A 13,407-nucleotide genomic window follows, 5' to 3' on the forward strand; every position below is an offset into this window, starting at 1 on the left:
TTCCTTATTTTTTTTCCATTATATATTGTATAGGTCTGGAAAAAGGAGCTGTGTCCATGACCTTTGTAGGTCTTCTGATTATGTCATCACAGTTAAGTAAAATCGCTGTCTTTCACACATATATGTCCTTTCAGGTGCTGGTGCCGCTTAGAAGGGCACCCATGACAATGCTGCATTAATGTACCCATGCCAGTGGCTCATAAAATGCATCCAGCACACTCTGTAAAGTGGTTGGTATTAGGAAGAGCATCCAGCCGTAGGAACCATACCACAACAGACAATTGGAGTCTGGACAGCTCCCAGCTGGCCAGTTCAATGTCAAACCGTCCAACTCATGCTAGCAAGGAAAGCAGACATTAAACAACAATGATGATGATGATAATGATGAGTTGATATTCTAAATGAACAGTAGAAAGTTGACAGCTGCAGTATAAACGTGTTGGGAGGAGATTGCAGAAGGCCAATACTCTGGAGATGAATTACTAGAAGTAATGGTTAATGTGTGCCTGGGGTTATGTGCTGGCAGTGGTGGACACAGTGTGGGTAAGGTGAAGGAGAGAGATGAGTGAGTTGGGAAGGTGTAAATGAAGCCAGTGGTATGCATCTCTGAGATAAGGACTAAAAGAAAGTACAGTACGTGCGTTGCAGACATTGAAATGTGTTGGTGACTGATTTCATGGTGATCCTTTCTTTGACTGATCTTTCTTTTGAGGTTTGTGTAATGTAGGAGCACCATCTCAGATGTGGGAGCAGTGCTCCACTGGAATTAGATGACAAGATTTTGCCTGGTAATAATGTTGATTGATTGAGACAGTCAACACCTCTCACTTGCTTACTTCATAGTGGCTGAAAGATTTGTTTTTACCTTTTCAAGCTTTAGTTGCAATTAAGAAATATCTAGAACCATACTTGTTAGACAGTACATCACAGTGTTTATGTAGGTATGCTGTGTTTCTTTTTTTAAATACAATTTAGAAACCTCATATAATGGTTGAGCATCTTGAAAAATCTTGTTATTCATAATTTTCTTATACACAAATATAACTAACAAAATAAGTAAATAATAGGTTTTCTATATTATTTTCTAATTTAACTTTAAAACATATTTTCTTTTAACTTTCTGGTTGAACAGTGTTTTACATCTGTTTTTCCATGCTAGCACAGGTTAGATGAACATATTGTTGAGGCATTGTTCTATAGCCAGATACCTTTCCTGTCACTAACCCTTACGTTTCCAAACAAGGGATCTCTTAATTTATTTGTCATTGCAGTTGTGAAGTTAGTGGACAGTTTGTTGACAGAAGTAACAAAGACAATGCCATTTATAGCATGCAACTTTTGTAGAGTGTAAATGTAAACAAGTACACATGCATACGTGGACACACATATATACTTCTCTGTCCACCAGACTATCAGACTTATATATTGCTGGTCACTGTCTACTTCTAGTCATTCTTTGCTTGTTCCCTTCTCTGCAAATTGGGTCTGAATTTCTATTCTTTTTTTACAATGGTATCTTCCTACCATCTTGGAGGTTTTCTGAGTAATCTCATCCAATTTCTAGGATAGCACTCAACAACTGCATGAGTTCATCTGTGAGCTTTGCAACATGTCCAGCTTAGTGGAACTCGTATTTTCAGTATTCTGCTATCACATTGTTCCCTCCCCCCACTCCATTCTCAAATTACCTCATTTCAGATATGCTTCCACTATGATATTTCTATGGCCAACAGTATCATAGCCAGTCATTGTTCTTCCTTCTTTGCAGTAGCCCATGTCTCACTTGAAAAAAATTATCATACAAGGTTTTACCCAGCTGTGCTTTATGCACATCTTTAATTGTAGCCCAGGCCTTTTATTCTTTTTTCACTCTGCATGAGATTTCAGTGTTCATGTTTCAGTACAGTTTTACTGTCTGTTCCAAGTGGATGTACACCTTCATCTCCTCTACTTTCATCACATCCCATACTATGTGGCCTTATGCTGCTACATTTTCAGTGCATTTATTTTGAGGCTTACTACTGAACTCTGGGTACTCAGCTTTGTCATTACAGTCTGCAAGCTAATCTGGAGTTCCTACAATAAACACAATGTTGTCTACAAATTGGAGTAATGTTACCAGCTCGTCACTAATGTTGATGCCACCTACTCAATCACTGTTTTTGATGATCATTTCAAGCTATGTGGTAAAGAGATTTGGAGATATGATATCTCCTCACTTGATGCTCTTTCTGACTGGAACTCCAAAGTGCAGTGACAGTAAAGCTATACCAGTGGTACCTCCTTGAGAAGGTCGATGTATTGTTCCTCGATTCCTTGTGTTTCCATTTTCAGGCAATGTGAAGAGGCAGCTGATACACTTTCATATATTCTAGAAGCCATGTTAGTGTGACTATTTGGTATATGCTGTAGTTCTTCTAAAAACCTGTGTGTTCCCTTGGCTCTTGAATGTCAAGATATTTCAACAGTCTGTGACTACGACCATTGAAAATAACTTGTAGAAGTGAGACAAGAAGTATTTAAGGTAATACTTCCCCAGGTCTTTCCTATCACTAGTCTTGTAAAGTATGACAATCTTTTACTCCTTCCACTATAAGAGTATCGTTATCTCTTAAATATTGATTATAACTTGGAATGAGAATTCTCCAAGGTACTCTCTTCCATTCTTGAGCATTTGTCCTTTTCCAACCTTTGTATTGAAATCTCCTATCACAAAAATGTAAGAAGATTTGTGAGTTAGGATTTATTCCAAGTGCTGATAGAATTTTTTTCTTCCTTACAAGTAGGAACATAGATCTGGATGATCTTAAGCATGGTATTTTCTGAAAGATAAATATTAAGCACTCTGATGGATGATGAAGACAAATTGCAGGATATGACTAGTAGTATTGTCTATGCTTGAAATTGCCCAACATAATCAGTCATATTCTTTTATTTAAACATAAGAATATTATTACCCATCTACTGTATCACTGAACAGTACCTAAGCTTGGTCATATCTTTGATATTTTAACACTATAATATAACTTAGATAACTACAAATCTTACATTGCTTAATGACATTGTACTTCTCTGACATTGCACAATATTAGTAATTTTCTATTGCTCTGATATTATTCAATATGACAGATCACATTATTATTCTATTCTGTTGCTTCACAGAATTGAGGCAGTACCTGGTTTTAATTATGATTTTTATTGAACCACAACTCAAGAAGCATTTTGCATTTTCTATATAAAACTTTGTTCTTCATATCTGTCCTTACTGTCCAGATAATTCCCGTTGAATCTAATATTAATGTTTTCTGCACTGCCTTGATTTCCAGTTAAGATCAAGGCTTAGTGAATTTGTTATCAGATATTTTTCCTTCCCCGTCCCCAAGGTCCCAATAATTACCTGCAGTAACACAGTCTTGTTGATTTTTGATAATTCCATATTTCAAATTCATACAATATTCTACTTTTTCCTTTTTCTTTCTTTTTACTCCTGTGTCAAATGAATTCACCACATTGATTTTGATTACTACGTACAGTTTCTTCTTGTCAATGACTATAGTACCTGGTTTCTTGTATTCTATTATTAGTTTGAATTATGTTGGAAAGTTCCTCAAAAACCTCACTTCATCATTTTCAAGAGTTTATGTTTCTATCTCCACAAAATGGTAAAAATTTAAGCAAATTATTGCATTAATCATATTATGTCTTCTTAACTTTTTGTATTCATTGAGCCAACTGGACATTACAATACAATGTTAGCTATGGTGATCAGTGTTGCTGCTCTATTGTTCTCTTGATTCAATTTACCCTACGTCTTGTTCTTATGCTGCCAACATAATTCCCTTTGAAGTTGCTTTCTTTAACCCATTACCTACCAGTGATCTCATATGAGATCACTTAAATATTACAAATTTCGTAATTATCTCTCAATATTTACACATATCTCACCTTTTTGCTATATCTACTAGGTATATTTCTCTGATATTCAAATGAGGTTTGCTAATTTTTCACCCAATATCTTGCTTATTTCTATTTAAATTGTTATTTTGAAATGTTATTTTGATCATTCCAGCGTGTTTCTAAGGCTGTTTTATGCTAGAAATCAAAGTTTCATTAAAAAAATTCCAGTTAATAGAATTATGGGAGGTAATGGGTTAATACTCCTTTCTTTAGCCATAACCAGCTAACAGCATGAAGTTTCTTTCCATCAGAGTTTTTCTGTTTTTCTTCTTTTTCTATTTGTGGGTTCTGTGCATTCTGTAAATAGTCTTTCACTTTTTACTTTCTTAAGGAGTATATCTTCTGGATATGAGCAAACTCCATAGAGTTCTGAAATTGTCATTCACCATCATTTTTTTTATCAATTTGAAACTACAAGCTTAGCTACCATCCCAATGCATTCTTTTACTAACACAGTTGTGCCTGCACTTATACAATTTTTGTCCCAGATTACTGCATTTCTTTAAGAAATGGTTAATACTTCCACTCTTTTTTCCACAGATTCTAACTAAATTTTATCCATCTTTGTTTTCATCAAGTTTTTCCCTTTTCAGGTTTCCATTTGTCATCCACAACCAGTTTTCTTCCCTTCTGACATCCTCAATTTGTTGTGACCATAAGGTTCTTTATCTTTCCACTTATTTGTGCTGTCATTCTTCTATCTGTTCTTAAATTCTTTCAATGTTTCAGTGACTTTTTTGATATTCATAGCTACAAATAATTGCTGTTTTCACTATGAGCAACATAGTTTTTCAGAACCCAAACTATAGCAGTGATGGTTGTTTTCTGTGTTTAGGAAACCTCTGCTTTCTTTCCTTTTTGTTGAACAGAGCCTATCAATTTTAATTTTAAACTGATGTGCATGATGCGTTTTAAGCAGTTTCCTAGTTCTTTTATCTAATTCCTGTAGTTTTGTCTTTGTCTACCTTAAGAGTAGAATATCTTAACACTGGCATGGCTCACATATTAATTGCATTGATGACATTACCTCCAGTTAATTTTGTTTCAAGCACCATCCTAATCCTTCTTTTGTAGTCTTTGAAGAATTTCTTTTTCCTTTCTCTTTTCAATTACCTTATCATCCTGCAGCAACTCTAGTGTCTTGTATCTTCATTCTCTTTCAGTGATTTATTAATATCGTCTTGTAGTACCTTTTACTATCAATTTAATCTGTTGACTTTCCTTCATAGTTAAAACTGCTTATTTATTAGTCCAACTCCATACCATCATCAGGTTCCAGTTGTCTGATTTGACATGATTTCTATGGCTGGATGCCTTTCCTAATTCCAACTGTTCTAAAGAGTGTACTGAGAGTCTTTTACATGTCACCAGCACAGGTGCCTTTTACATTTCATTGGCACAAGTGTCTTTTTGTGCAACTGGCATGGGTGCCTTTCATATGTCACCATCATCCTTGCTAAATATTCTTACTGTTTGAACAAGAGAGTCTAGGTCTATTTCATTTTTGATACGAGGTGATATCAAAAAGTTTCTTGAGGTAAATAACCTATTTGCCTAAGTTTTAATATCATCTCCTTCGAAATAATCGCCTTGCACAGCAATACACTGGTCCCAGCATTACTGCCACTTGGAATCTGGCCTAGAAGCTGCATTTTCATCTTGGGGGAAGAGATGCAAGTCCACAGGTGTTAAATCTGGTAAATAGGGCAGGTGTAGAAGTGATACCATGTTGTTTTTGGTGAAAAACTCATGAGTCAGGAGGACAGATACCTTTCTCTTTGGTTAAGTCCTCACTAAGTTCTACAAGTTCCACTTGGAAAGAATAGTGATGGTGAAGACAGGAGTGCTGTCACCCAGCAAGTTTGTCAAAACCTGGATGACTGTAGTAAAAATGGTTATGGTGACTGGAACTACTCTAAGCATGCACATGTAGAGAACAATATTTGGGCAAGTATTTATGCCCTTGGTGATCAAGATGATCCTGGATCTGAGGGTTCTCCAGTGTCAAGAGAACTGCATTATCCATGGATTCACATATTTTGTGAATCAATACCTTTATCTCATTTCCCTTCCTCCCCCTTTCTTTCTCCATCTTTGTATGTAAACCCCCATACAAATTATAAACAGTGCTTGTAATGCCCACCTCTTCTGATTCTCCTTTGGCAAATAAAATAAATCATTATTGTTATTTTTATCTTTATTATCATTATTAATATATATATATAATACAATATTTGTATTTCATATAATTATATATAACAGCATCAGCACCAAGTAATGATTATGAATAAACGAACTGTAGGTTAGTTAAAATATGTTTGCGGCATATTTTAACTTCTAAAAGTAAATTCACTGAAGTTGCCACAAAGAAAAGATTTACTCTTCTAGTGTAAAAACACCACATCTACCCAGTGTCTTCCTCTAGTGGATCCCCAGACACACTGTTTCTGGGTCTTTAGCCTTCCTCAGTGGAAAATATCAGAATGATAACCCTAGGTAGAATCAAAGCTGTAGCTTTAACTAAAACAGAGTGAACATCAATGAGTGAGTTGTGATATCAGCAGATATAATATTTTTACATTTTTACCATAAGAAAGAATTTTTTTTCCATGGTAACTATTATGAATTTACCTTTAGAAGTTAAAATATGCCACAAACATATTTTAACTAACCTAAAATTCAATCTGCCAGAAGGGAAGCTAGGCGACAGGTTTATTTAGCCAGAGGGGAAGCAGATAAGAAAAGATTTGCCAATGTTCTGCGCCGTGAGGACCAAAGACTCGAGGTATTTCGTGTTGCAAGACAGTGTAGGAGAGAGAATAGTGATGTTGTAGGAGAGAAATGTGTTCGCATGGATGATGGTACGCTTGCACTAAATGAGGCTGCAAAGAAAGAGGTCTGGAGATGCCACTACGATAGATTGCTTAATAAAGAGAATGAATGGGAGAAAGAGAGCCTGCCGTATGTCGACCCAACAGAGGGACCAGCTATCCGAGTTGACAGTACCAGGGTAGTTAAAGCAATTAAGAGTATGAAGACAGGGAAAGCCCCCGGCCCATCAGGAATCACTGCAGAGATGCTCAAAATATCTGGCAGTGTTGGCTACAGCCTAGTCACCCGTATTACGAACCAGGTGATACACGAAGGAGTCATACCCAATGACTGGTGTAGCAGCACCATAGTAAACTGCTACAAAGGTAAAGGTGACGCTTTAGACACTAATAATTACAGAGGCATCAAGCTGTTAGATCAGGTTATGAAAGTTACGGAGAGGGTCATAGCCCAACTAATTAGGGAGCAAATCAATTTAGATGAGATGCAGTTTGGGTTCGTGCCAGGTAAAAGCACCACTGATGCCATATTTCTAGTAAGACAGCTGCAGGAGAAATATCTAGCCAAGGATAAGCCTCTGTACCTGGCCTTCGTTGACATGGAGAAAGCCTTTGACAGGGTCCCCCGATCCCTTATCTGGTGGTCAATGAGGAAACTTGGGATAGAAGAATGGTTAGTGAGAGCTGTGCGAGCCATGTACAGAGATGCTGTCAGTAAGGTGAAGGTTGGAAATGAGTACAGTAATGAATTCCGGGTAGAGGTAGGGGTCCACCAAGGTTCCGTCCTCAGCCCCCTCCTATTTATCATAGTCCTCCAGGCGATCACAGAGGAATTCAAGACAGGTTGCCCCTGGGAGCTCCTCTATGCTGATGACCTTGCACTAATTGCGCAGTCACTATCAGAACTAGAGGAGAAGTTTAAGGTGTGGAAGCAAGGACTAGAATCGAAGGGCCTTAGAGTCAACCTAGCAAAAACCAAAATCCTAATAAGTAGGAAGGTAGATAAAACACAAACCCCTTCAGGTAGATGGCCCTGCTCAGTATGCAGTAAAGGAGTAGGTAGTAACTCTATAAGATGTGCCCGGTGCAAGCTATGGACACATAAGAGGTGCAGCAATATCAAAGGCAGATTAACTACAAAGTTAGTCTTTGTATGTGGCAGATGTTCAGGTGCAATAAACACTGTAAACAAACAGGAAACAACTTCTATCTCATTCCAGGGAGAAAAACTAGAGGTAGTTGATAGCTTCCGCTATCTGGGTGACCAAGTTAGTAGTGGGGGTGGGTGCGCTGAAAGTGTAACTGCTAGAATAAGAATAGCCTGGGCCAAGTTTAGAGAGCTCTTACCTCTGCTGGCGACAAAGGGACTCTCACTCAGGGTAAAAGGCAGACTGTATGACGCATGTGTACGAACAGCCATGCTACATGGCAGTGAAACATGGGCTGTAACTGCTGAGGACATGCGTAAGCTCGCAAGGAATGAAGCCAGTATGCTCCGCTGGATGTGTAATGTAAATGTGCATACCTGTCAGAGTGTAAGTATCTTGAGAGAAAAGCTGAACATAAGAAGCGTCAGTAGTGGTGTGCAAGAGAGACGATTGCGCTGGTTTGGACATGTGATGAGAATGAATGAGGATAGCTGCGTGAAAAAGTGCCACTCCCTAACAGTTGAGGGAACCCGTGGAAGAGGTAGGCCCAGGAAGACCTGGGCTGAGGTGGTGAGGCAAGACCTTCGAACATTGGGCCTCACCGAGGCGATGACTACTGACCGAGACCTTTGGAAATGTGCTGTGCGTGAGAAGACCCGGCAAGCCAAGTGAGATCGTTGCCAGTGCCCCTGGACTGGCTCTTGTGCGGGTGGCACATAAGATGTACCATCCTGAGCGTGACCGTTGCCAGTACCGCCTGACTGGCCTTGTAGGGTTTTCGAGCGAGATCGTTGCCAGTGCCCCTGGACTGGCTCTTGTGCGGGTGGCACATAAAAGACACCATTTCGAGCGTGGCCGTTTTCGTGCGGGTGACACGTAAAAGCACCCACTACACTTTCTGAGTGGTTGGCGTTAGGAAGGGCATCCAGCTGTAGAAACTCTGCTAAATTAGATTGGAGCCTGGTGTAGCCATCCGGTTGCACCAGTCCTCAGTCAAATCGTCCAACCCATGCTAGCATGGAAAGCGGACGTTAAACGATGATGATGATGATGATATTTATTTGTGAGTGACATTACAATTTCAAACAGTTGAAGTTGTTTCACTTTATATGATTTGCTTTCTAAATTATCCAACATAGCCTGGAGTCATTTTATTTATTCTTAGTATTCAAAAGTTCATTTTACTGTCGTCTTTGTTTCATAATGTTCCAGTAATGTTTTAATGGTCATAAATTCTGATGATCAAATTAATTTTCTCCTTTTTCTCATTGGCAAATCTAATCAATACATATACATAAATATATATATATATATATATACACACACACACACACACACACACATATAATATGCCATGTATCATCATTGTATATTTAATATGCTATGTGTATTTGTATTTACACTCATTCCACTATTAATTATTCTACTTCATATGTTCCACCTTTTTCCACTATTACCTTTTAGATTCAATTTACTGAGAAGTATCATGCGTTCAACTTTAGCCTATTTACTTAATATGCTGCATGCATATATTTCTTTCTTTAAGCAGAACAAAAAAACAAATAATTTGAAATTGCAGACTGAAAATTCAGAAGGCCAAAGTGTGTTGGTGCCTTTTCATGTCTATACAAGAAATATAGTTCAGAAACTTTTGCAGTGAATGTGAATAACAATGTTTATTATGTATATTTGTAGCTTTTGCACAAAATGTGCAAATATGTTGTAAATGTGCAGCTTTTACATAAACTAAAACAGCCACCTTCTGAAAACCCTTTGAAAATGTATGTAACTTGCTTGTAAGATCATGTACCTATGTGTAAATATGCATATATTTATAGGCGCAGGAGTGGCTGTGTGGTAAGGAATTTGCTTACCAACCACATGGTTCTGGGTTCAGTCCCACTGCGTAGCACTTTGGACAAGTGTCTTCTACTATAGCCTTGGGCCGACCAAAGCCTTGTGAGTGGATTTGGTCGGTGGAAACTGAAAGAAGCCCGTCATATATGTATATATATATATGTGTGTGTGTTTGTCCCCCCTAACATCGCTTGACAACTGATGCTGGTGTGTTTACATCCCTGTAACATAGCGGTTCGGCAAAAGAGACTGGTAGAATAAGTATCAGGCTTACAAAGAATAAGTCCTGGGGTCGATTTGCTTTACTAAAGGCGGTGCTCCAGCATGGCCGCAGTCAAATGACTGAAACAATTAAGAGAGTAAAAGAGTATATATTTTGGATGTTTTGAACACATACATGTACAACTTTTGTGAAACAAGGTAGAGCATTTATAGTAGAAAATAACATAATGTAGAATAACAATTAAATCATTGACTATGATATAAAGTACATACTAAAAGTAATCAAATCTGTATTAATAGTTGGGGAGTGATGGATATAGTTTTCTTTTTTATGTGTTATTTTGGCATTTTTATTTACATCTTCATACTCTTGTTAAAACAGCTTTTATCATGTACATTTTTCAATGATACTTCCAATTAGAAAAATCAATTATCCATATATACAAGCGAAAATGTAATTATTGCTAAGTTTAGTTAAAACACCCACTATCATTATTGATGGCATGGACATTCTAATTATTATTATAAATCTATTACAAACTGCTTTAGTTAGCAGGCATGTTGTCTTGAGTTTTGATAACAACATCTCCATACCATAGATCTCAAGAATATTTCTTAGGATATTTGCAGAGCACAGAATGGCATTTTTTTGCAAGTGGACAATGCACATTTCATTCCTAATATCTTGCAGTCTCCTAGGCAACAGTTTTGGTGTTGTGCCAAGTGCACTAATTACCATAGAAAAATTTTTTTATCTTTGTCATCCACAATCTTTTCATCTCTCTGGCATGGTCTTGATATATCTCAATTTCTTTGATATCCACTCTACAATCATATGATATTGTAAAATCTATGATCTTCAACATTTTTTTTTTGTTTTTGTTTTTTAAGATCATATCTGGTCTCTTTGCTTCAATAGAATGGTCAGTCTTTAAGGAGAAATCCCACAAAATTCTGTAATTACCATTCACCATCTCAGTCTCTGGCTCTGTGTTTGAATCACTTTTCTGTCACTTTGAATCCACACATTCAGAAAACATCCTACTGCACTACAAGATTATAATGGAAGATAAAATCAAAGTATACAAGTTATAGACATGATACATAATTAATCTCAACTTACTGATCATCAAACAACCAGGCTTCACTGTGATTCTCAACCAGCTTTTCCTTATCTTTTTCCCTCTCTCGGTTGACAAAGCTAGGATTTGAAGCTGCTTTAGGGAGGAGGAGAAGGTTCGGGCAAGGCTTATCTGTGATGTGTCCAGAGAGTTTGTAATAATCGAGGAATGTCCTTGCCAAGTTGCGACCCAGTTTCATATCTTTATAGTCAAGTTAAGGATGTGAATCAAGCAAAATTTTATGTGCTTGTGTATGTTAATTGGGTTCAAATTTAACTGAAATATGGTTTGGTTATCAAGGAAAAGTCATTGAATAATGAAACCATATACGAAAGTTAAATCTAACATCTCAAAGATTGTGTGTTAAATATTCGTTGATGCAGGCAAGGCTGTGCGATTAAAAAATTTGCTTCAGAACCAAATGGTTGGAGGTTCAGTCTCACTGTGTGAATGTTGTCAGTCGGGATTTTTTACTATAGAACTTTGTAGATGGAAACTGAAGAAACATGTCTCTCTCTCTCTCTCTCTCTCTCTCTCTCAAATCTGCACTGGGTTCCAGTCTGATTTGGCATGGTTTCTACAGTTGGATGCCCTTCCTAACACTCTGGGAGTGGTTGGCATTAGGAAGGGCATCCAGCTGTAGAAACCATGCCAGATCAGATTGGAACCTAGTGCAGCTCCCCAGCTTACCAGTTTCCAGTCAAACCATCCATCCCGTGCAAGCATGGAAAACGGATGTTAAATGATGATTATGATGATGATGATATATGTGTTTGTGTATAAATATGTATGTGTATAGATGTATGTGCATATAAATATATGCATGTGTGTTTGCTGACTATAAACATGTAGTGTCCTATGCTTGTAGTCAAGTGCAAAAGCATGTCCAGGCTTGTTGCAACGTTGCATGATCTTTGTAAACAAAAAGTTCATTAAAATAGTGTCTCTTGTTTCAAATTCACAGTGTAATTGTATCTGGACTGTTTGTTGTTTGATAAACTAAGAGCTGTATGTCTAATGATTGTTTAAAGAGAGGTTTGTTTAAAGAGAGGTTTGTTTAAAGAGAGGATTGTTTAAAGAGACTACAATCTGAAATTGAACTTATCAACCCTGACTGAACAGACCAATAGTGAAAGACTTTCTATCTATGATCATCTTGTCTTTTTAGGACTATTATAATATCTTGCCTTTATGTAAGGATAGTAATATGAAACTTGGAGATTTAGCTGCTACTATTAGGAGGCTGAGTGACTACAAAGTAGCATGTTGTTTTGGCAAGGGATGCATGAACATGTGATGCATGTTATAATTAAAGCAGCTTTGTTTACGATGGTTTCATAATTGATTCCAGTTTATGGCAGACATTTTGGGCCCAAACTGACAAAAATCATTCACAATAAAACTTGTGTATTGTTTGGTTTCAGGATATCTTTATTTTGTCTTAATGTTTTCTTCAGTGATTGTTCAGTGTCTGATTAATATATATTTATATTTTAGTAAATCTATCTTGAAGTGTGAAAGTTATTGTGTATGTTATTTTTGTCTATTTTATGTTTGAAGTAATCTCACTTCACTATGAAGTGAGGTTAGAAATATTGTTGTTTGCAGTTGGCAGCACAGCTTCATGTTGCTGTTGTTGTTATTGTTGGTCTGTTCATGTGATGTCATTCAAACAGGCAAGAAACAAATTGTAACACTAACATATTACAGATTAATTCTTCTAGAAAGTCTGTTAAATATATTCTTGAATTAGGCGTAAAGAGAGTGGAACTGTCTTGCCTCTGGATATGATGAAGTAGTTTAGGTTTAATGGATATTGTGTACCATGAGATTAAAGTGGGATATCCACTTCCCTGTCACCCACATACTTTTGATAAATGTGTAAATATGTCTCTGCACAAGACTTCTGTGTAAATGTATGTATAAAAATATTCCAAGTTCTTTGTGAAGATGTGTGTATAATTGTTACTTATTCTTTTTAAATAAATACCTGGCTGTTTGAATAATTCTTTGTATGCAAGTATGTTTATATGGATGTGTACAAATGAGTGTATGTGTATCAATCTGTGTGCTAATATTCAAATTTACCAATTTTATCATCTAGGAAGACATTTCCATTACATAAGATTATATATAAAAATAATGGTTAAAAACTCACAAAAATAAGAACCAGTGAAAAACCAAAAAAATTCTTCCCTTAAACCAATAAAAATTATAATAAAGAAAAATATTGTGAATGTGATTTTTATTATTCTAAATCAGTTTATTTCA

The 13,407-nt window shown here is 36.7% G+C and overlaps 1 protein-coding gene across 1 annotated transcript in view; it reads right to left on the minus strand.

The window, feature by feature from the left end:
* Positions 1 to 13,407, minus strand: part of LOC106877315 (cytosolic carboxypeptidase 6-like) — a 1,751,930-nt gene that overhangs the window by 30,882 nt on the left and 1,707,641 nt on the right. The window contains exon 11 of the mRNA XM_052971128.2: positions 11,139 to 11,337. Coding sequence (XP_052827088.2) covers positions 11,139 to 11,337 — 199 coding nt within the window. The remainder of the gene's footprint in view (positions 1 to 11,138; positions 11,338 to 13,407) is intronic.

This window comes from Octopus bimaculoides, chromosome 10 (genome assembly GCF_046866305.1).
Source record: "Octopus bimaculoides isolate indiv1 chromosome 10, ASM4686630v1, whole genome shotgun sequence".
NCBI classification, from domain to species: Eukaryota; Metazoa; Mollusca; class Cephalopoda; order Octopoda; family Octopodidae; genus Octopus; species Octopus bimaculoides.